Source organism: Cavia porcellus, unplaced genomic scaffold, assembly GCF_034190915.1.
Source record: "Cavia porcellus strain 051 isolate PalLab524CR breed Dunkin Hartley unplaced genomic scaffold, mCavPor4.1 scaffold_9, whole genome shotgun sequence".
Lineage (NCBI taxonomy): Eukaryota > Metazoa > Chordata > Mammalia > Rodentia > Caviidae > Cavia > Cavia porcellus.
Genome location: NW_026947492.1, coordinates 86,648,807 through 86,670,445, shown reverse-complemented (window position 1 = coordinate 86,670,445; position 21,639 = coordinate 86,648,807). Strand labels below are relative to the sequence as shown.

The window sequence follows — 21,639 nt, the reverse complement described above, 5'->3', positions numbered from 1 at the left end:
TTTGAGTGGGCAATACAGGAAAGAATTAGAATGCAAGAAACAGATCCAAAGAGGTATCTAGGAAATGAAAATCTCCACTAAAAGTAGGCAAATCCACTCACACAAGGCTGAGGTTAGACGTTCAGACCTTGAAGAGAGGATTGCAACTAGCGATCATGAAAGGAAAGATCTCTTTAAAAAAAAGTAAGGAACCAGGAAATAACAGTTCCACAGCTGCAAGACAACACAAAGAAAAATAATTCAAGGCCAACAAATGTCAGCAAAAAGCAAGAGTAAACACAATGATGTAAAAAGACTATTTACAGAAGTAATAGCAGAAAACTTCCCAAGCATAGGAAAAAGACCTGAGAGAGATAAGTGAGGCATGCTGAACTCCAACTACCCATAACTAAAATAAATCTATACCCACACATATAATAATCAAGATCCCAGAAATTCAGCACAAGAACAGAATATTAAAAGCTTTTAGAGAAAAGAAAAACATCATCTATAAAGGCAAACTCATCAGGACCACAGCAGACTTCTCAACATAAAACATGAAGTCAAGAAGAGCTTAGAGTGAAGTATTTCCAATCCTGAAAGAAAACAACTTTCAACCCAGACTGATGTACCCTGAAAAAATATCTTTCAAAATTAATGGGGAAATAAGATACTTCCATAAGAAAAAACTGAAGGAATTCATGACCACCAAGCCAATCCTACACAAAGAGTACTGAAAGATATTCAAGAAAGATAAAAATGACCACAATTTCAAGAACAAGAACAGAAAGAAATCACAAAGCAAAGAAAGTAATGAAATGGGGGGAAATATGGAACCACAGCAGGAAAATAACATGATAAAGACAAGCCAATATGTATCAATCATAAAAATTTATGTATGGCCTCAATTCACCAACAAAAAGAAACACAACCAGAGTGGATCAATAAACAAAATCCATCAATATGCCATATGCAAGAAGCACATTTAACTCAAAAGGAAATTAATAGACCAAAAGTCAAAGGAGAGAAAACAACACTCCATGTGTTAAGAACCCAGAAAAAAGCGGGAGTAGTATGCCAACCAATCGCAGAATGGAAAAGAAATATATGGTATTATTATACAGTGGAGTGCTAATCAGCTATAAAGGAGGATAATCGTGAGGCTCTTACAGGTAAATGGATGCAACTTGAGATCATGCTCAGGGGTGAAATGGTTCAGATTCACATAGGTGAGCATCATGTTGTCTCCCCTAAACTGAAAGAGTTAGTGGGATCCAAAATGTACAACAGATATTGTGAAAGTAGAAGGGGAGGATATGGCTAAAAAGGAAAGAACAACTGGGATGAGGGAAAGGAGAAAAGAAAGAAGGGAAGCCAGACTCAAGCCTTTCCCCATGAGGCAGTGCCATTCACAGTCTGCGGGGAGAGAGAACAAGCCCCCACCAAGAAACAACCCCGCCCTGTAACCAGCACCACACATGGGCTGCCAACAGAGCAGGACAGCCACACCCTAGTCCCCTTTGACATGGTCTGGCAAACAAGAAGTACCATTCCCCCACCCCAGAAGTGACCGGCTGATCTGGAGAAACACAGGCTATGATGATAGCTATTTAGGAGAAATGCAATGTGATGCTTGTGGTGTTTGGTGTTTCACTGACCTTGCAGGTCTACAGCCAGTGGTTTGATCATCTGTTCAGAGGAGAGTGGTACACAGTGTGGCATCTAGGGGGATCTCCTCCTGAAGATGGTAGCCACTGTTAATTCCCTATTATCTTGTTTTGGAGTCCTGTATCATTTTCATTGTTTTGTTGGGTTGGATTTTATTCTCTTTTATTTTGCTTGATTTTGCTATATCTGCTGGCCTAAGCAGCTATTTCACAGACAGCAAGAGACATTACTGTAGCCATTTTGGATTTGGCATTGTCTTGTTCTGAAGTCCTTTATTATACTCATTGTTTTATTTTTATAATTTTCATTCTATTCTGTTTTGTTCGACTTTTACTATGTTCAAAGTTATCTGCAGCTACTTTGAAGTCAGCAAAAGGCATTATGGTAACTGTTGTTGATTTTGTAATGTTTTGAAACTATACTGGTTTGTTTTGATTGGTTTTATTCTGATTTGTTTTCCTTGATTTTATCCTCTTTTAAAAAAATTTTAAAAAGAAAGATGAAAAAAGACTATATATATATATATATATATATGTATATATATATATTACTACTATATATATATATATATATATATATATATTACTACTAATCTCTGTTAGCCTAACTAAAAGAACATTTTGTGCTTTCATTGTTTGATTTTTTTTTCTCATGAATACATCTGGTAATCTGAAAAAAAAAACTATTTGAAGGCAACAACATTCAACATACTAACCACTGTTAATCCCCTATTATTCTGTTTTGAAGTTCTGTTATCATTGACTGTATTTTTTATTTTAACGTAAAAAAGAATCTTTCCTATAGTGAAGTGTGCATGAAGCCTGATAAAAACTGCAGTGAAAGTTTAAATAAAAACATATTACAGTAAAAACTATGCTGCATTATGCCCCTCAAAACTCCCCCTTACTCAACCCCTTGTTCTCATCCCTTTCCTATGCAGCTCCTCAAGCCCTCTTAGGTGTCTTCTAATGTCTGCACTGGTTTCCTAAATCAGTTCAAAACGCTTCCGGCAATTTCTACATATAGAACATTATGGTGCCTTATCTGCCTTATTCACCAGATCTGACCCCGCAGATCTTGACTGGATCTTGTCCATGTCAAAATGATCATAAAAGGTAAAAGTTTTGAATCCATTCAGGACATGAAGGCAACCATAATAGTACAAATAAAGACACTCAGGAAAGAGGACTTGCAAAACCACTTCAGAAGGCAGAAAGAATGAGAGGATAATAGTGCTTTAAGTGATGACAGAAGACTTGAGGGGATTCATGGTTAGTGGTAATATGTCTTCCAATGTTACAAGTTCTTTAATGTCAATATTCACGGTATGTTTTTAATCTCACTTCATATCTCAAGAACTTATGAGCCGTGAACAGGAAACATTCACAAAGCTGTACAACACAATACTGTTTGTCAAGCATCTGAACCAAGTCAAGTACCCATGAGTAGGCAGTTAGCTGAACACTCAGGTATGCAGAAATTTAAACTAATAAACCAGACACAAGCCTCTTCCAAAGAACAGGTTTCAGAAAGACCCACACTGTATTAGACTGTACACATAATTTTGGAAACCACACAAATCAGCTAACATTTGCGAAATGTTTGCTACATGTTCCATAATGTTTTTATGTGAATCAAGTAGCTTAACCCACACAGAAAAACAGAAGAATGTTTAATTTACCTATAATACAAATGGGGAAGGCAGAGAAGTTTATGAGCTTGTCCAAGAGCTGGGGATATAGCTCAGTGGCACAGCACCTGCCTAGCAAGCACAAGGTCATATGTTCAATTCCAGGTACAAAAACAAGAAAAACACTTGTCCAAGACTACACAGTAATAGTCAAAGCTGGGACTTAAAACTATGCAGTGTGTCTGCGAAGACTGCAGTCAGCCATGTCTGTAGCGTATCTTGCACAGGGACACATACAAATATATAAATGTGGTACTCTATTAGCTGGCATACATACACACAAATAGACCAATGAACCACATTAGTAATGGCCTTCGTGGGTGGGTGGGGTCAGAAAATAAAAAGAGCTTGGAGACAAACACAGGGCCTTAAGTTTATTTTACAACCATTTATTAAAGATGTTATGCACATTAAGCAAATTATGGATGCTGGGGAACAACTACAGGGTTGTTGCTAATATCATCTTTTGTGCTTGTGCCTTGTTTGTATGTCTGCTTTGCAAAACAATTCCCTGTCAAGCTAAAAAGTCTATGACTTTGAAGACAGAGGTGGGGAGAGGTTCAGTGACTTAGCCAGGGATCACAAGTAAAAGAGACAAGGTTATAGCCTGGGTCACCAGGCAGGTGGACCCCATGTGCTCTGCTGCCTCATGGTACCAAGAAGTCTGTGTGGAGTCACCTTTAACGGACTACAGCATGGGGACAGACCCAGCCTCATTTATCACTGCAGCTTGGCTCCATTTTACACATTGGCTGCATCCATGAAAAGATATACATATCACGTAAAATATTTGCATATCACGTAATTTTCCCACTGATTTACATGCTAATTTTAGGGATGCATTCCCACAAAAAATAGTCTAGTCTGAATATGTGAGGATAAATCTCAATTAAGAATCAAATCATTAATCAAAGAGCATGGCAGTCAATGCCAATCGACTTCTCCCACCATCCACTCCCAAAAATATAAACCTGGACAAACGGCCATGGAGGTTAGATTTTAAATCAATGCCTACTAAAACTTAGTCCCACTGTTAGCTCAACTTTTCCTGCATGCACTCTTTATGCAGCCAGATTGTCAAATGTTCGCTCTAGGTGTGCAGCAGCCCATTTTCCAACTGGGAGAATGATGAGAATCCTATTAAATAGGATTCGCCACCAGGCAAGACCACCACCCATTCTGGTTGGTTTAAAATATACGTCAAAAGTTATTTGGCAGGAGACTCCATGGTGTCTCTTATGTGGTGGTGTAGCTCTGTCCTGCTGCCCGTCCTGCACTTTGCAATTATGGAGTAGGGGACCAGCCACCAGGAGGAGGGGCTGAGACACACACTGTAGGTGACTGCCCTGGAGCATAAATCCTCTGTCCACAACCACAGCTACCCTGTGTGGTCACAGGGGAGCTCCTAGAACTCCAAGCCTCCATCCCCTCACCCCTACAATGACAGGAAATTAGTCCACATAGACAAAGGCCGGTGGAAGGACCAAATGAAGCAGCAGGGTAATACTTTTTACTCCAGTCTTCAGTTATCAGTTCTCAGTAGGACTTAAGCAGAGTAGATAAATGCAAATATATACACTCCTTGAGAGAAATAAAATAGGAATGCTTTCTGCAGCTCCAGTGTACATATTTTGAAGTTATCCAAGCAAAAATACACCTTACCCTCATGTATTTGTTTATTGTCCTTTGCTGATCTCTTTGCTGCTATTAGAGCTCCTAGAGAACAGATGCTTGCAGTATATTTATGTAATGGAAAACTATTTTACAACACTATTAATAACAATACTAATTAAAATTTAAATTTCTTTGTTTCACAATGAATTTATATCATCTAAATTAATCCTTTAGAACTTTGCATCCTAGACATTACCACTATTATTCAATGTACAAAGAGGAAACAAATTCCATGGGGTTAAGTAGTTGGCCCAAAGCCACTTTGTGTGTATGGGATTGGCTGCTATCTCTAGAGTTCCTAGAAGAAAGAATCCTTACCATTTTCCATTCTCTCTCTCTCTCTCTCTCTCTCTCTCTCTCTCTCTCTCTCCCTCCCTCCCTCCCTCCCTCCTTCCCTCCTTCCCTCCCTCCCACTCTCTCTCTCTCTCTTTCTCTCCTCTCCTTCGCATCTCTACTTTCCTTATCTGATGTGAGAAGCATGACAGAAAATGGAGTTCAGGGCAGATGTTGGGAGTGTGCAGATTGGGAAATAAATACAGAGTTTATTTGCTCTATGATATATAGGTAATCACATAGCCACTTAATGATCTTCCAGAATAAGCCTGCACAGATGGTGATTCATCCCATAGAGGGACTTAAAAACTCACTGATGGAGTTTTTATTTGGCAAGAGCAGAAGTCCCCTATGTTGGGGAGACACTGGTATGTGAATGGAACCACTCCACTAACTGATTAAATGCAAAGTTATACTAAATCACTCCATTCAAACTGAGGTTGGCTTCTAAATGCTCCCAGAGGCAATTAGCGACTAGGTGCATCCAATCAACAGAAAAAACAGTTCAGACTTGGGCAGCAGTGGGTGGCAGGAAATCTGGAAGAGCAACATTAAACAAACCCTTTGGGGAGCTCCCTCTTACTCAGATTTTCTGAGCATTTAAAACTGCAGCTTAAACCTACAGCACTGCTCTGTGAACACGATGGCACACGGGCAGTGCTCCTGTGCACAGAAGTCACACACTCACCCCTGTCAGCGTCCTACATGGATGCCACCTCCCACAGAAGTCTCCCCCAGGTCAGGCAGTGACAAGAATCCACTCTCCATCTTGTTGGGACATTATTCACACCCGAACAAACACAGCCAGACGTCATCTCCCCATGGAGCATCTGAGACCACACTGAGGTGCCCTTCTGGACTCTGCACCTCCCCAGCCTGTAACCTTCACCGTATTCCTCTCCCTTTCCCAGTATCCAGCTCAAAGCCTAGAAGGCAAAGAGGCACTGAATGCTTGGAATCCTCCCCTGGACTAGCCCAGTTACTCTGCTCTACCTTGGCACATGAAACAAGATACTAACAGACACTGTTCCATTCCTTCTTTAGAAACTCTTCTTAAACAGCATGCCCAAAAAGTAGCACTTTCTCCAGCAGTCAAAAAAGAAAAAGAAAAGAAGCATTCCCGCACATTCTAGTTTGCTTTTAGAAAGGAAGCCCCACTGGACACATTCTCCCAACTATTTAACTTTAAGACACCAGCAGAGAGAATCAGCGTTTCCAACCCCCAGATCATCTCTGAGTCCCACTCAAAGCAAAGCGGAGGTTCTGAAAAACGATTTCTGAAGACTTAATGCTGGTGTTCAGGGATTTTGTCACTTAGAGAACATCGTGCCAGTCTACACTGAAACACTCATTCTCCCCTCACCGCCCACAATCCCGAATAAAATATACGTGTTTTAAGCAAGAAGACCAAAAAAATTCTACTTCAATTCTTTGCACTACATAAAGACAGCAGCGACAAAGATGACTCTAAAAACTTCAGCTAATCTTAAAATAAATCCTATCAGGCTTGTAGCTGGTGCTGTAAATGTGCTTTCTATGAAGTGAGTTTTCTACTCAAATTTATCAGCTTTGTTAATCAGCTAACATTTGAAGGAATGTTCATTTCCCAAACATGCATCAATTTACAGCCAGGGAAAGAACGGTGAGATGTTAATAAATACAGAAATAAGCAAAATAATAAGCTTCTTTTTAGACTTTTTGCTCTTTTTATACATTTTGTAACCGTGCTTTCCCACACATTGTAATGTAGTTTGTATCATCATCCCCTTTCCAAACAAGGAAACGGAGGCTTAGAGACAGGAAGAGATACATCAATCCTCCATTCACTCCCTGATAAAAAGAGGTAACAATAGCACCTATCTTATATGTTTAAAGCGAGACTGAAATAAGTTCACACATAAAGTGCTGACCTCTAATGCTCTGCCCCTCCACCATCTGCTGCTTTCCCCACTCTCCTAATCTACCTGTGCAGGCTGCAATCTGACAGTAACACACAAAGCACATGAAAAAGCCAAAGCTGAACCCCATCATGTTAGAACACACGGATTTACACCGAAAAGAGCTCATCCTGAATCTGTTTCCGCTTTGGTACCTTGTGTGCTTTAATCCACCCCATCCTCACTACAGCTTACATGCTAGGTGACACTATGAGGAGCAAAGTCTTTACACTGAGCCACACCCACCCTCGTTTTGAGGCAGGGTCTCACTATGTAGCTCAGCCTGCCCTTGAACTCCCTGGGTAGCCCAGGCTGTCCTGGAACTCATGGCAATTCTCCTGCCTCAGCCTCCCAGGTGCCACCATTACAGTAGGTCCTATTTTCCCCTCTGCTTTATCAATGAGTAAATTTAGACACTGTGAGACAAGAAGCCTCATAGCTTGCTGGACGCTATCATGAATTTTTTTTTTTTTTTTTTTTTTTTTTTTTTGGTATGGAGATTGAACTTGAAACCTCATGTTTTTCAAGCAGGCGATTTACTATTATGAATTAACTTTGAAAAAGAAGATCTTACAGTCTTCCCAGTACACCTGAGCTGCAATGAAAGAGTGAAACTCCCTGTGCCTCTCTAGACCTATACTGTCCACTAAGGTAATCTCTAGCCACACAGAGCAAATGAGGACATGAAATATGGCTAGTGTGGCCATAGGAATGAATTTTAATTTTATATAATTTAGTTAATTTGAATTTAGATTTACTATGAGTACTGGATGACAGCAGTTTCTGTGACATTAAACATCAATCAATGAGCAGCAGCGATCCCTGAGCCGCTGCACAGGGAAGAGATGAGCCCTGCAGTCAGTTAGCTCCCCACTCTGTGAGTTTCCGGGCTGCTGCCCAGCAGGGACAATGCAGGCGGAGCTCAGCAGTGTCTCTGCATGGAAAGGAGGAAGCTGAGCCCCGGGGAGATGACAGCACCCGATTTCACAGGACAAAATACAAGCACTGAGGTGGCAGCACAGAAAGAAATACAGGCCTCCTTTAATATGTAAAAATTACCCTAGCAAGTCAAATCACCAACAGAGCCCAATGCATACACAGCACCAGGAACAGCAGCTACTCCTAGCAGTCAAAGGACACTCTCATAATTCACAAGGTGCTGTGGGTACAGTCCATGGGAAGATACTGCCTCAGTGATGGGAAATACTTAGTTTGACTACTGTTAGCACTAGTGTTTCACTGGGCCTGTCCAATAAATCACCCAAGTAGAAATTCAAGGGCCTGAAATGTTTCCCGGTACTTAACTATGTCCTAGAATAACACAAGAATATTTGATGAATAGACTGAGAGTCTCTTATTGGTTTAAAAATAAAAAGGTAAAATGCAACTATCTACTTCCTATAAGAAAAGACCTTTATAGCTTACAATAATTTAGACCAAAAAAGGACACATTACATGTTTCCATATATATACAAAATTGTGGAAAGGATAAACTAATCAGCAGTGACAGAAAGCAGGTTGATGCTTCTTTGAAGATGCAGAAGCAGCCCAGCAGCTCTGAGAGGCATCTGGGAGGAATTAAGAGTAAAGTCTTTTGTGACGATAACTATGTTTATTTTGACTGTGGTGATGGTGTCCCAGGTATGTTGACATATCAAAATTACCATACTATATAGTCTGAATATGTATGGTTTATTGTAAGCTAATTATACCTCACTAAAGCATTAATCTAATATTTAATCAAGACTGCATGAAATAATTTAAGGACACTGCTTTTTTAACTTTAATAAAAGCTCAGGATATACTGATCATTGTGAGCATTGAAAAAAGTGAGCATTGAAATTGAGATTTTCAAGTGTAAAATATAAATCTGTTGTTATCATATATTTATTACAAACTCTTATATTTTGTTAAAAACACAGAAAGATACATTTCACAATATACTTACACTGGGAAGTAGTGCACTAGAAACAGACTTAATTGGAATATTCTGGAAACATGATAATGTTCTATTTTTCTACTTAGCAATGAGTAACCAGAATAATGAACCTCCAAAAAGAATCCACATTTTAGTTCCCAGAATTTGTAAATATGTTGCTTTGCAGGGCAGATGAGACTTAGCAGCTGTGATTAAATTATGGGTGTTGAAATGAAGCCATGATCCTGGATTATGTGAGTCAGCCCAGTACCATCACCAGGATCCTTGGTTGGGGAGTGGGGGGGCAACTACTGAATGCCAGAGAAGACCATGTGATGACAGCAACAGAGAGACAAAGAAACCTGACAACAGGTACAAACACCAGAGTGCTGCCGCCAGCCTGGCAGCTTCTGGAAGTGTTTGAAAGGCAGTGACCTTTTGACCCTGTAGACCAACAGGAAGAGGCACAGCTCCACCAGCACCTTCCTTTCAGACCTACAGGGTGCATTTTGAAATTATGACCTCCAGAACTGTATGATGATAAATTTGCCATCATTTGCTATAGCAGCAACAGGAAAAGACCACAGATTGTGGGTGCTGCTGTAACAGGTACCTAAATTGTGGGAGACACTTTGATTTGAGGTAATGAGCAGAACCTAGAAATGTTCTGAAAAGCATCATAAAGAAATGCCTAGCATCCTTCAGCAGGCAGCTGACAGCTCTGCTGGGGAGGGCTCAGAGGAATGTGAAGAGCTTGGTAAGGAACAAGCTATTGTGGTAGAAATTATTTAAATCTTTGTGAACAGACTGTTAGTGAAAACACAGGCATTGAAAGTGTTGCCACTGAAGGCTTAGAAGGACCCAAGACCAGTAAACTTGGAATCCCTGTTATATAGTAGACCTCAAAGATTCTTGAAAATATTACCATTTCAACATACCAAAAAGCTATATTAACCAAAACAGCAAGGCACATCATAAAAATGGATATAAACCAATGAAGAGAACCCAGAAATAAATCCACATGTTTTTAGCCAACTGATTCTTGACAACAGCAGCAAGAACATACACTGGAAAATGGAAAAGTTTTCAACAAATGGTGCTGGGGAAACTGAATAGCACCATGCAAAAGAATAAAACTAGTGCCATATATCTCATCAGATACAAAAATCAACTCAAAATTGATCAACTATTTAAATGTAAGGCACAAAACTATGAAACAGGCAGAAGGAAACAGGAGAAATCCTCAAGACATAGGAACAGACAAGGGTGTTTGGGACAAGACCTCAGAAGAGTCTGGGCGTGGCAGTACACCCCTGCAAACCTGGCACTCTGGGAGGCTGAGGCAAGAAGACTGCAAGTTCAAATCCCAACTGGCCAACTTAGCAACTTAGTGAGATCCTCTCTCAAAATAAATATATTGTAAGGTGGGGAACAGCTCAGTGCTAAGACCCTGGTTTCAATCCCCAGTACCACAGAAACAAAGACCCCCAAACTTTGACAAATTGGATTGCATCATACTACAAAACTTTTGCACCACAAAGCACACCAGCGACAGAATGAAGAGAAAAGCTACAGAGCATGAGAAAATATTTGTGAACTATTTGCCATCAGGTATCAGGTTATTTCCATCCAGGCCCAAGAGTCAAAAACAAAACTTTGTTCAATTAAAAATTTGGTAAATGACCTAAATAGTCATTCCTCTAAAGAATATATATAAACGACTGTCTTAGTTACTTTTTACTCATCGCTGAGACAAAATACCGGAAGCCCAAAGTTGGGAAAGGAAAGGTTTACTTCTTACAGTTTTTGGAGGTTTCAGTCCACACTCAGTTGGCTTCAAGACAGGCGGGCATGGCTGGACCACAGTTCATTGCAGCTGCCGACAGCAAGCTTGAACCAGCGAAGAGAAAAACATACCTTCTTCCTGCCATTACATCACATCCTGGTTCCACCCCTAAGTGGGTGTAGCAGTAACACCATCAATCCAAGCACTAGACAATGAACCATCACAAATACACAATGCAAGCTCATGAGGCCTGAGGGACACACACATAAACCATGACATTCCACCCCTGGCCCCCAGGACTCATGTACATCCTTTATACAAAAGACATTTAGTCCACCTCCAAGAGTTGCCAAAGTCCTAAGTTTCAGCATTGCTGAAACAGTCAAAGTCCCAAATCTCCAAGATCTATGGCAAACTCTTAACTGTAAGCCCCTGTACAAATGAAACAAGGTTAAATATTTCTAAAATGCAAAGGCACAAGATAAACATTACCATTCCAAAAGTTACAAACAGGGGAATAGAAAGCATTGGAAACAAAGCAAGTCCAACATCCAGCAGGGCAAACATTAAGTCCTAGAGTTCTACACTCAGCATCTGAAGCAATCTGGTTGCAAGTTCCAAAGGCTTGGGTGATTCCACCCCCAGGGCACTTCCAGCGATTTCAACTCCCGCAGCTTTTCTCTTAAATCTTCTCTGCTCTCTTTTTGCAGCTTCCCTTGGATCATCCACATTGCTGGCTTTTCCAAACTTCTGGGGTCTCCACTGCACCTTCGGGTTCACCCTTACATCTTCACAAATTGTCCTCTCAGGGGCACACTGCTTGGCCTCCCAGACCCTTTGCAATCGAGGTGGAAGCCGTTTTACCCTCAGAATTGGTGCATTTTCCTTGCACCTAAAATCAGCACCTTGTGGATGCCGCCAAGGTTTGCTGCTAGCTGAAGCAGTATCCAGGCTTTTCTCTTTCTTGGCTGTAGGGGTCAGTTGCCTGGATAGCGGGGCTCTGTTTACCTGATTGTGATGAAAAGCTTCTCTGTGTTGCCGCCATTCTGGAACCTCATGTGGCCTCTGTCGCCATTCTGGGACCTCACATGGCCTCTGTCACCATTCTGGAACCTCACTTGGCCTCTGTCGCCATTCTGGAACCTCACTTGGCCTATGTCGCCATTCTGGGGCTTGGCACTCTGTAGCTTTTTCCTCTGAGAAAAATTTTTCATCTTTGCTGTGAGGCTGCACAGGGTGGGGACTTGCTTCCTGGGATGCCCTGGGGCCATCTTTCTTATTTCTCTGTTTCTCCTCAGGAATTAAAATCTCAACTCTGTCTTTACAATCCACACTCTTCCTGGAATCTTCCTTCAGGCCAAACTCACAGCATTGTACATTATCCTGCTGGGCTCTTTGCTCTTGATTTGAAACATATAGCTGGCTAAAAGCTGCCAACAATAGCCATGCCACAGCCTCAACATTTGGTTGCTTTTTAATTTCTTTTTCAAGATTAATCAGTCCATTGCCCTTTGTCTCAGTCTCAGGCAAAGTCTCTGGGCCGGAGCAAAATGCAGACAAACTTTCTGCCAAGCCATAACACACATCATGTGGAGTCCAACAACCAATGCAGTCCTTCTTCCCAGCAGAAACCTCACAAGCCTGGTCTTTACCATGAGGCTTTCTATCAGCCTTCTGATCTCTGGAGCTCTGGCCAGAATCTCCTCTACAGAACAGCCTACACTGCTCCAGCTCTATGCATCTGGACGACATGTCCAAACCTTTCCAAACTCCGCCCACAAGCCATTTCCAAAGCCTCTTGAAAAACATAGCCAGGTATAGTCACAGCAAAGGACCCCACTCCTCGGTACCAAATTTCTGTCTTAGTTACTTTTTACTCGTCGCTGAGACAAAATACCTGAAGCCCAAAGTTGGGAAAGGAAAAGTTTATTTCTTACAGTTTTTGGAGGTTTCAGTCCACACTCAGTTGGCTTCAAGACAGGCGGGCATGGCTGCACCACAGTTCATTGCAGCTGCCGACAGCAAGCTTCAACCAGCAAAGAGAAAAATATACCTTCTTCCGGCCATTACATCACATTCTGGCTCCACCCCTAAGTGGGTGGAGCACTGACACCATCAATCCAAGCACTATACAATGAACCATCACAAATACACAATGCAAGCTCATGAGGCCTGGGGACACAAACATAAACCATGACAATGACCAACACATATGAAAAATGTTCAGTCTCACTAATTAGCAGGAAAAGGCAAATGAAAATTGTAATGAGTTATCATCTGACCCCATTAGAACAGCTGTCATCAAATGCAGCTGAAGATGCCCAAAATGGGAAACATTCAGACAGTTGGCGGAGACAACAAATAGCATGGAGAGCCCTCAAAGGCACTAGAAGTAGCACACAAATCAACTGAAATTGATGGGCCCACGACACTTCTGCATTTACACGTTTACTGCACCATTATTAATAGTAGGCAAGATGCACCATCCACTTGAGGGTCCACAGACGGAGGAATGGACAAATCAACTGTATCCTTCAACAATGGAGTACTAGTCTGTCACCTCAATAAAAAGAGTGACATTTGGAAAGTGGAAGGAACTATACAACATCGTGCTGTGTTATAAGTCAGCAACAGAAGGCAAACACCATCACGTCCTCACTTATCTGTGGACCCCAAAAAGCTGACCTCACAGATTCCACAGTGCTGGGAAAGAAGGGGAGAGGAAGAGATAGAGAGAGGCTGGGTAATGACGGGGTGCAGTGCACAGTGGCACAGCTATGGTCGACAAGTATAAGTTGAAGATTTCAAAATAACTAGCAGAGAAGATTTGCCAAAATGAAGCAGTGATAAATAGCTGGGGTGAGGGATGCCAATGACCCTAATCTGATCTTTACACATTGTACACAGATATTGAAATGTCTCACTGCATCCCATAGATATATAAAATTTTTATGTGCTGATCAAAAATCAAAATGTAATTTTAAAAATATTCAAAATGTTATTTTAAAAATACCAACAAAAACACTGCCAGGTTGAACTGGAGGGAACAGAAAGGATAAAATGAAAGATTGCTGACAAATCCCCAAAATTCTTCAGCTCTGCAGGCAGGAAACAGGCTAGTAAAACTATTTGTCTGCATCTGGGCAGGGTAGTGCACACCTGTAATCTCAGCACTCCGGAGGCTGAGGCAGGAGGTTTGCCATGAGAGGACAGCCTTGACTACCTAGGGAGACCATGTCTCAAAAACAACGACTGAAACTACTGGTCTGCAAATACATGCTGTCCTTCATGAAAACTGAGTGGTGGGCCTGGGGATTTAGCTCAGTGGCATAAATGCCTGCTTGGCAAGCATGAGGCCAAGAGTTCGATCCCTGATACTACCAAAAAAAAAAAAAAAAAAAAAAACTCAGTGGTGTCCCCAAGGAATGAGTTACAGGCACAGAAGGCAAAGGTTACTCCCAGGATATGAAACACAATGAAGTTCACACAGCTTGACCTCAAAGCTACTTTGGACTGGTGACTCCTGTGCTCCTTCCTTTCTCCTTCCACAGCAGGTGCTCCATACTGTCCCACCACTATATGCTGGAAATAGACACTTATTTTCTAGCTTCACAGGTCTACAAATAGAGCAGAATTTCCTCCCAAAACAACAACTGAATAAAACAGCTTGAGTGATGAGTTGTGGAATTTTCCCAATTCCCAACTAGAGATTTTGGACTCTGAGCTGAAATTAAATGCTCAAAGCTTTTGGAGATAGTGGGATGCAGTGAATTTATTTTGCATGAGGGACCAACATGAATCTTTGGAGGGCAGAGAGCAGATTTTGGGGAAAGCAGAATAATGCAGATGTCTTTGAGCTAATGTCAGAACTGTGAATATGTCACCTCACATGGCAAACAGGATTTTGTAAATGTGACCAAACTGTAGTTGTTGAAAACAAAAATTATCTTGGGTTGCCCAGGTGCACCGAGTATAATCAACAAGAGATGGGATACATGGAAAAGCCTCCTCAGACTCCAAGAATGAAGTTAATCTTCTAGCAAGAAAGATGAAAAGCTCTCCCAGCTCTTGCAGCCTAGCTGACATCCTAGGAACAGATTTAAAAAGTAGACAACACACAGATTAGAGAGCAGACTTCTCAGGCCAACGGGCCCACACTTACAGAATGAATGAAAGAATATACATGAATGAATGATAAATAACACAGGAACAAGCCTCTTTCAGGTAGATAGGACAAAGAAAAATTTTAACTTATTGCAAACATTTTATTAACCATTTACAGTGCACCATGCACAAGGCTGGCTCCAAGGAGCAAAAGTATGGATGCTGGGGCTTAAACACCAACCAAACCTGGCTCATAGCAGCCTTGCTTACATCTAGAATCGCATGGACTCTCAAGAGTGACTGTGTAGACCACATACAGTGCAAAAAGAAAAGTGATCTGGTCTGTATTCACTTCCCATGCCCAGCTTCAGAATTTCTCCAACTCTTTAGTAAGTACAAGGTAACAAATCTGCACTCTCATTAGATCTATAGATTGCTATGTGTCACTAACAACCCTTGAGTGATCTGCCCAGGGGACACATGGATCTCATTCCGTAATGTTGGTTCAGTCGTTCTTTTAAAAAAAAAAAAAAAAAAAATCCTTTTGTTGTCTTCTTAAAAGGCTGTGTCAAAAGAACACTGCCAGGCATTTTCAGAGAAAAATCCCAGCCGCCTTATTACCACATGCAACCAGTCTGCCTCTCTGCTTTAACCTAAACAAAGGCTCCACCTCAGTGAAAGTATAGTACAAGACCAGTAATATGGCCTACAGGGAGGGGAGCTATTTACAGTGCTTAATAACAAGTACCTGGCCTCCCACCTCCCGGAATGGACACTGGCTGTAAATCCCCAGCACTCTCACACTCACTCACAGCGTCAGGATGCTGGTTCTGCTCACCAGGTCCAATATCACTTAGCCTTTCACCACCTTTCGAGCCTTTCTACTGGTTTCTACCTTTAGACTTTTATGCTTGGTACTATTTCCTCTGCCCAGACTTCCCTGAGCCCCACCCATTCCTACAGGAGGCTGCCAGTTCATGCGGTCCACTCTCTGCTGATAAACCACTTTCTCAGGGTGTCCTTTCTCTAAAACCACCGCCTCTCCAATTAGGTCAGACGTGCCTGTATTAATCTTTGACAAGGATTTGTGGAATGACTTTTTCCTTCATTACATTTTAGAGCAGGGGCTGCCTCTTATGTACTCTTACTGGTAACCCTACTGTTAGCATGTTACCTAATACAGGAAAGGAACTCCAAAAGGGAAGATAGAATTTACCTTCTACCTTCTGCCTAAAATTAGTGTAGCTGTTCTCCCAGGCTGCCTCTGAATCCCCGTAGCCACCATACGAGGTAGGTAGCGTTAGCATTAGCAAGGATCTATTGTTGTAGATGAGAACAAATCAAACTAAGTAATCACCCAAGTCTCAGAGCAATTAGGGCTAATGTGGATCCCAAGCAGTAAAGCTCCAGAGCCCATCCTTTTCAGAACCACTGAACACTGTCTTTATAAATGCTCACTGAGTGATTTCATGAATTGTAATCAACTTTATAATGGGCAGGGCTGGGTAAGCTCACTTATAGTGTGACAGAATTTCAAGACAATGTAACAGGGAAGTAACAATGGTTAATATATTGGGTACTGTTATCAAACAATGAAAGCAAAATGTTCTTTAAAAAACAGCAAAACAGAAAAATGGTAGAAATGACACAATTTCAAAAAAATAGTAGGAAATTAACACTAGTTAATACATTGATATTGTTATCTTAGAAGTAGTTGTTCAGGTTACAAGATGTAGGCATAAAAATGATCAAACAATCAAACAATGACAGCACAAACTGTTTTGTTTGATGAACTAACAGGGATCAGTAGTATAGTTATCTTGCATACATACACACATACATCTATATATGTATCCCTACACACGTATCTTTTCCTTTTTTTCTCCTTTCCCTCATCCCAGTTGTTCCAAAATGTACACTAGACATTGTGACAGTGAAAGGAGAAGAAAAGCTGGACTGTTAACAGAGACAGCCATAGTATCTACTGTGTTCATGGTCTACCAGGGAGATGACGGATACTGGTATACACACAGGTAAAGGGACAGATAATGGCTGAAGAGATCGCCAGCAAAAATAACATAGTGGGCCAATAGTTTTCCAAAGTTCTCCCAAATTCATTACCCTTTAACTCTCCACTAAAATCCCCAGGCAGCCATTTTATGACCAAACCAAACATTTCTCCACCACGCCCCCCCGACGCCTCTTCCCACTCTCAGAACCCTGCTGCACATCTCATTGCTCTTATGGACTAGAACCCAAGAAAACTAGCAAAGGCGACCACCAAACAAAGGCCCACCAGTGGACACTCCCCAGACCAGCACTCCCCCCGGCTCTGTCCCATGCAAAGGAAGAAGTCCTTTTACCTTGAAATAAAAACGCTTTGCTGCCATTGTGCTGTCCAGACACCTGAGTGACTCCACGGGTGGTGTTTCCGAGGTCAAGTTCGCTGATAATGTCCATCTGAAGGTCAGGGTCCAGCCCAGAGCCAACCACTGGAAAGCAACAAAGAACTGTTTTGGCATAATAGGCAGGAGGCTAGCAGCAACACAGAACAGAGACCATGAGGCAGGGCGTGGTGGGGAATACAAGGAAGCCAATGGAGAGTGTTGGAGAGTCCTTGGAGAGTAAGAGAAAACAACTCTTCCCACTGCCCCTCTGATAGCACAGTTTCTCTGTGCCTTTTCCCAGTCCCTCTCTGCATTACACAGATAATCCCCCCAAATCCTCAGAGCCAAACATTTTTCAGAACTCAGAATGCACCAAGCAGCCCCTCTTACTTCTGGCTCAATTCAGATCTAATCCATTTTATGGACCACGGTGAACGCTGTTTTTCTGGTCCATGAGGAATAAAATGACTCCGGAAAGACATTGTGAGACCTCATTTAACAGCAGGATTTCATGACCACTTGATCAGTTCTGAACACCCCAGAAGCAGTTTCCTTGAAGAAGCTGCTCTCTGTTTGTTTCAAGTGAGCCAATATTTTACATCCCTGGAGGCTCATTTTCATAGCTCAGTTATTCAATTCATAATTAATAAACCACCTGGGAATGGCTTCCAAAAGAAAAAAAAAATCTCTCCCGTCCAGCAGGTGGCAGCAACAGCAGTTCCCCTGGGCACCTGGGACACTGATGTTTCTGGAACAGTACTCCCTCCACTCCCTACCCTGATGACAAAGCAAACAGGAAAGCAAGGGGAGAATAATCCTTCAGTTCAAGTAACTCACCACTTCCAAACTCATGGAAACCACCATTCCTGTAGCCTCTAAGGTTTCATTATCAGTGATGTGCCGGAAGTCCCAGATTATTTTTTATCCAGAAACAAGAACAAAAACTGAAAAACAGCATCTCCTATCTTAACTCTGGTCTCCAGCATAGGCTTCCAGAATAAGAACAATGTCCGCAGCCTCCTTAGGACACCTGTCACTAGATCTTCTCATAGGTAACTGCTGCCGCCCTGCAGCCTTGCCTTAATTACAAGGTGCCTGATACCATCCCTCATTTCCATTAAAAGGCAGTGATATCCCAGCAGCTCGCTAAATGAGCCACATATTCATTTCATCTAGGACTGTTAACATCCCTCATGACAATTCTCACTTGAAAAATAAACTTTCCAAGCAGCTGTTCGGATCCCAATAAACTCATCACCAGCCAGTCTTCACTCCCTATAGAAGAGGCTGGATGTGGGAATGTGGGTTTCCAGCAAAATCAAAGAGGCTGTCCACAGAAAACTACATACAAATTCAAGAAACGGTGAGTGTACAAAGGCAAAGTTATTTCTTCGTTGTCTCCTTGAGTCTCCTGATAATTTTTGTATAGCAAATATGTGACCTGTGCTGTTCAAGTAGCAAGGGACCCAGCAGCACTGAAAAGTTAAGTTCTCCAGGCAACAGCTACAACCAGTGAGTGGGGTCAGGCCACCGCAAGTATCTCTGCTTTGCTGAGTTCTTGCCTGTACAAAGTGCTTCCCACTTTACCTGGCTCAAAGCCCAGCAAGACACAACTCTGGAATGTCACCTTCCCTGACCACCTCCACCTTTCCCCAGAATTAACTCACCCCTTCCCTCTCTATTTTCTTCACACAAACTTGTTAAAATCCCACCTCACCCCATCCAGCTGTATAATGAATGTGCTTCCCAGCTGCTACCTGGATTCTCAGCTAAACTCTAAGGTCCCAGTAGTCAGGGACCAAATCATTTCCTCTCTATATGATATTGGGTAACTAGCAAGACACTTAGCTCTTTGTGGAATGAAGAAGTAAATACATGAATGAACCTTCCCCTACCACCAATGTCTTACAAGATGGAAAGGTCGTGACAATGGGACAGAGAAGCCTATGGTATGCTTAAGGTCCACAGCAATGCACTCTGGAGAGACATTCAGTGCACTCTTAGAGGGGGTTGGGGGGGTGTCTTAGTTACTTTATGCTCATTGCTGAGACAAAATACCTGATGCCCAAGTTGGGAAAGGAAAGTTTATTTCTTACAGTTTTTGGAGGTTTCAGTCCACACTCAGTCAGCTCCCAGGCAGGCGGGCATGGCTGGGCCGCAGTTCATGGCAGCCGCAAACAGCAAGTTCAAACCAGCAAAGAGAAAGACACACCTTCTTCCTGCCCTTACATCACATCCTGGCTCCACCCCTATGTGGGTGGAGCACTGACACCATCAATCCAAGCACTATACAATGAACCATCACAAATGAACAATGCAAACTCATGACACCTGGGGGGCACAAACATAAACCATGACAGGGGGTCAACGTGTCAAAGCAATAATGAGCACACAGATCCTGGACACCTTGGACTTCGCACTTGAGGTTGCACAGTGACCCCATCCAGCTCTTCCCAGTCTGCAGATTCTCCCTGGCTCTCCCTGCTCTGGGGCGCCCAGCTCTGCACCAGCTTGGCTTGTCCTCTTCCGCCTCCTAGGAAGCATCCCTGCCTCTGAGCTCTAAGTTTTGAAAGATTAACCCACCCTTCCCCAAAACAGTTACTCCAGGCCAACTTGAGTCTCAGGGCCACTACAGCCTGGGCAGCTCTGCTGCATAGAAAGAAAGTGGGAGAGGTCTTCTGTCCCTGGAGAAATGTCTCTGTAAAGCTCCAGATTAAGCAAAAAGGAAAGCTCAGTCCCAGCTGGAAGCTTCTAGTGGCCTGGGATCCGTGGATCCTACAGCCAAGAGGGGCTCCTGGGCCAAGGGCAGAGAGAACTTTTGAGCCAACCAAGAGCCAGTGCCCCTCCTGGGGCCCTTTCCAGATAAACTTGCCTGCTGGCCAGGAAAGACGCTGCACCTCTGGAGAAGGAAAATCAGGGTGCCCTGGGGAAAAGATTAGGGGTGAGGAGATGCCCATGCATGCATCTTGGGGTTCAAAGTGAGTGGCCAACCTGTCCAGAGGACAGGCTTCTGGACCCCGCAGCCCCTGCTTTTTTGCCTATTTCTAACCCTCCTCAGCTCACATGGTTCTTCCAGCATCTCCTAGTAGCTCTTATGGAAAGCCTCTACCGTGGGCTGGAGCCCCAGGGGACTGGGGAAAGGGAGCCGGTGGAAGCAGAAGGAAGTGCTCCTGGGGTCCCCACAATGGAGCCCCAGAAGCAAAGCAGAGCGGGGACTTGAGACAATTAGGCCTGTTGTCCGTGCTCCCCCCCCGCCCCCCCCCGCGCCCCGCAATCTTCTGTTAGACCTCCAGAAAATCTCCCCATAGTCTCAGCTACTGCAATCACACCAAATAAAAGTGTTCTCCCGGTTCTTGGGGCAGAAGCCGGCGAGAGCACGGATACTCCGAGAGTTGCCCTGGGAGTCTTCGGGGCCTGGGAGAGAGCAAGGGTCTTGGTCTTGGGTCCCCGCTCCCCGCTGCGCCCTCTCAGGCCCCTCTCAGGCTCGGCCAAGCCCGTCCCCCCGCCCCGGGTGCCTCTCAGCAGGTTGGGGTCTTGGTTTGGCTAAGAGAGCAGTTTGCCCCCTGCCTGGGACCGTCCAAGTTCCGGGACGCTGGCCTGTCGGGTCCGCCCTGCTGCAGGTTTGGACCCCCTGCAGCCAGAAAGCTGGTTTCTAGCAGCCCCCGGCTGTGACCTCCCGGCCGCACCCCTCACTCCGGAGCGGCCGCACCCCTCACTCCCGAGCGCCCGCAGGCAGGCGCGTCCCAGGAGAGGAGGACATTCGCGGTATCCCTGTGAGCCCGCGAGGTCCGCGGTCGCCCTTTCACCCCGAGCGGGGCACAGAGATCTAAAGGACCAACCCGTGCCGCTGACCTCACCCAGGGCGGCACCGAGCTCAGTCTCAATCTGCCTATGCTAGTGTGGACGCAGGCCACAGCCGCGGTGCGCCCCCTTCCCACTCCCCGAATCCCTCCCACGCCCCGCCCTGCTTACCTGTCCTGGCAGTACACACGCAGAACCCTACAACTAAAAGCACATCCATGAGCATCGCTTCCGAGGGTCCCTGCCGAGCAGGCGCACCGAGGCCAGCAGGAACAGAGGTGCCGGGTGCCAATGCGCGCAGGGCTCGGAGCCGCCAAACTTGCGGCTCCGGGGCGGCGGGGAGGAGGCGGGGCCGCGCCGCG

At 43.6% G+C, this 21,639-nt stretch overlaps 1 protein-coding gene across 3 annotated transcripts in view; it reads right to left on the bottom strand.

Moving 5' to 3' along the window:
* Positions 1–21,639, bottom strand: part of LOC100728849 (protein kinase C-binding protein NELL1-like) — a 510,642-nt gene extending 489,003 nt beyond the window's left edge. For all 3 annotated transcript variants that reach the window (XM_063256784.1, XM_063256785.1, XM_063256786.1), the window contains exons 1-2: positions 21,449–21,639; positions 17,453–17,581 (exon numbers count right to left, since the gene is read on the bottom strand). In XM_063256784.1, coding sequence (XP_063112854.1) covers positions 17,453–17,581; positions 21,449–21,503 — 184 coding nt within the window. In that variant the 5' untranslated portion in view covers positions 21,504–21,639. The remainder of the gene's footprint in view (positions 1–17,452; positions 17,582–21,448) is intronic.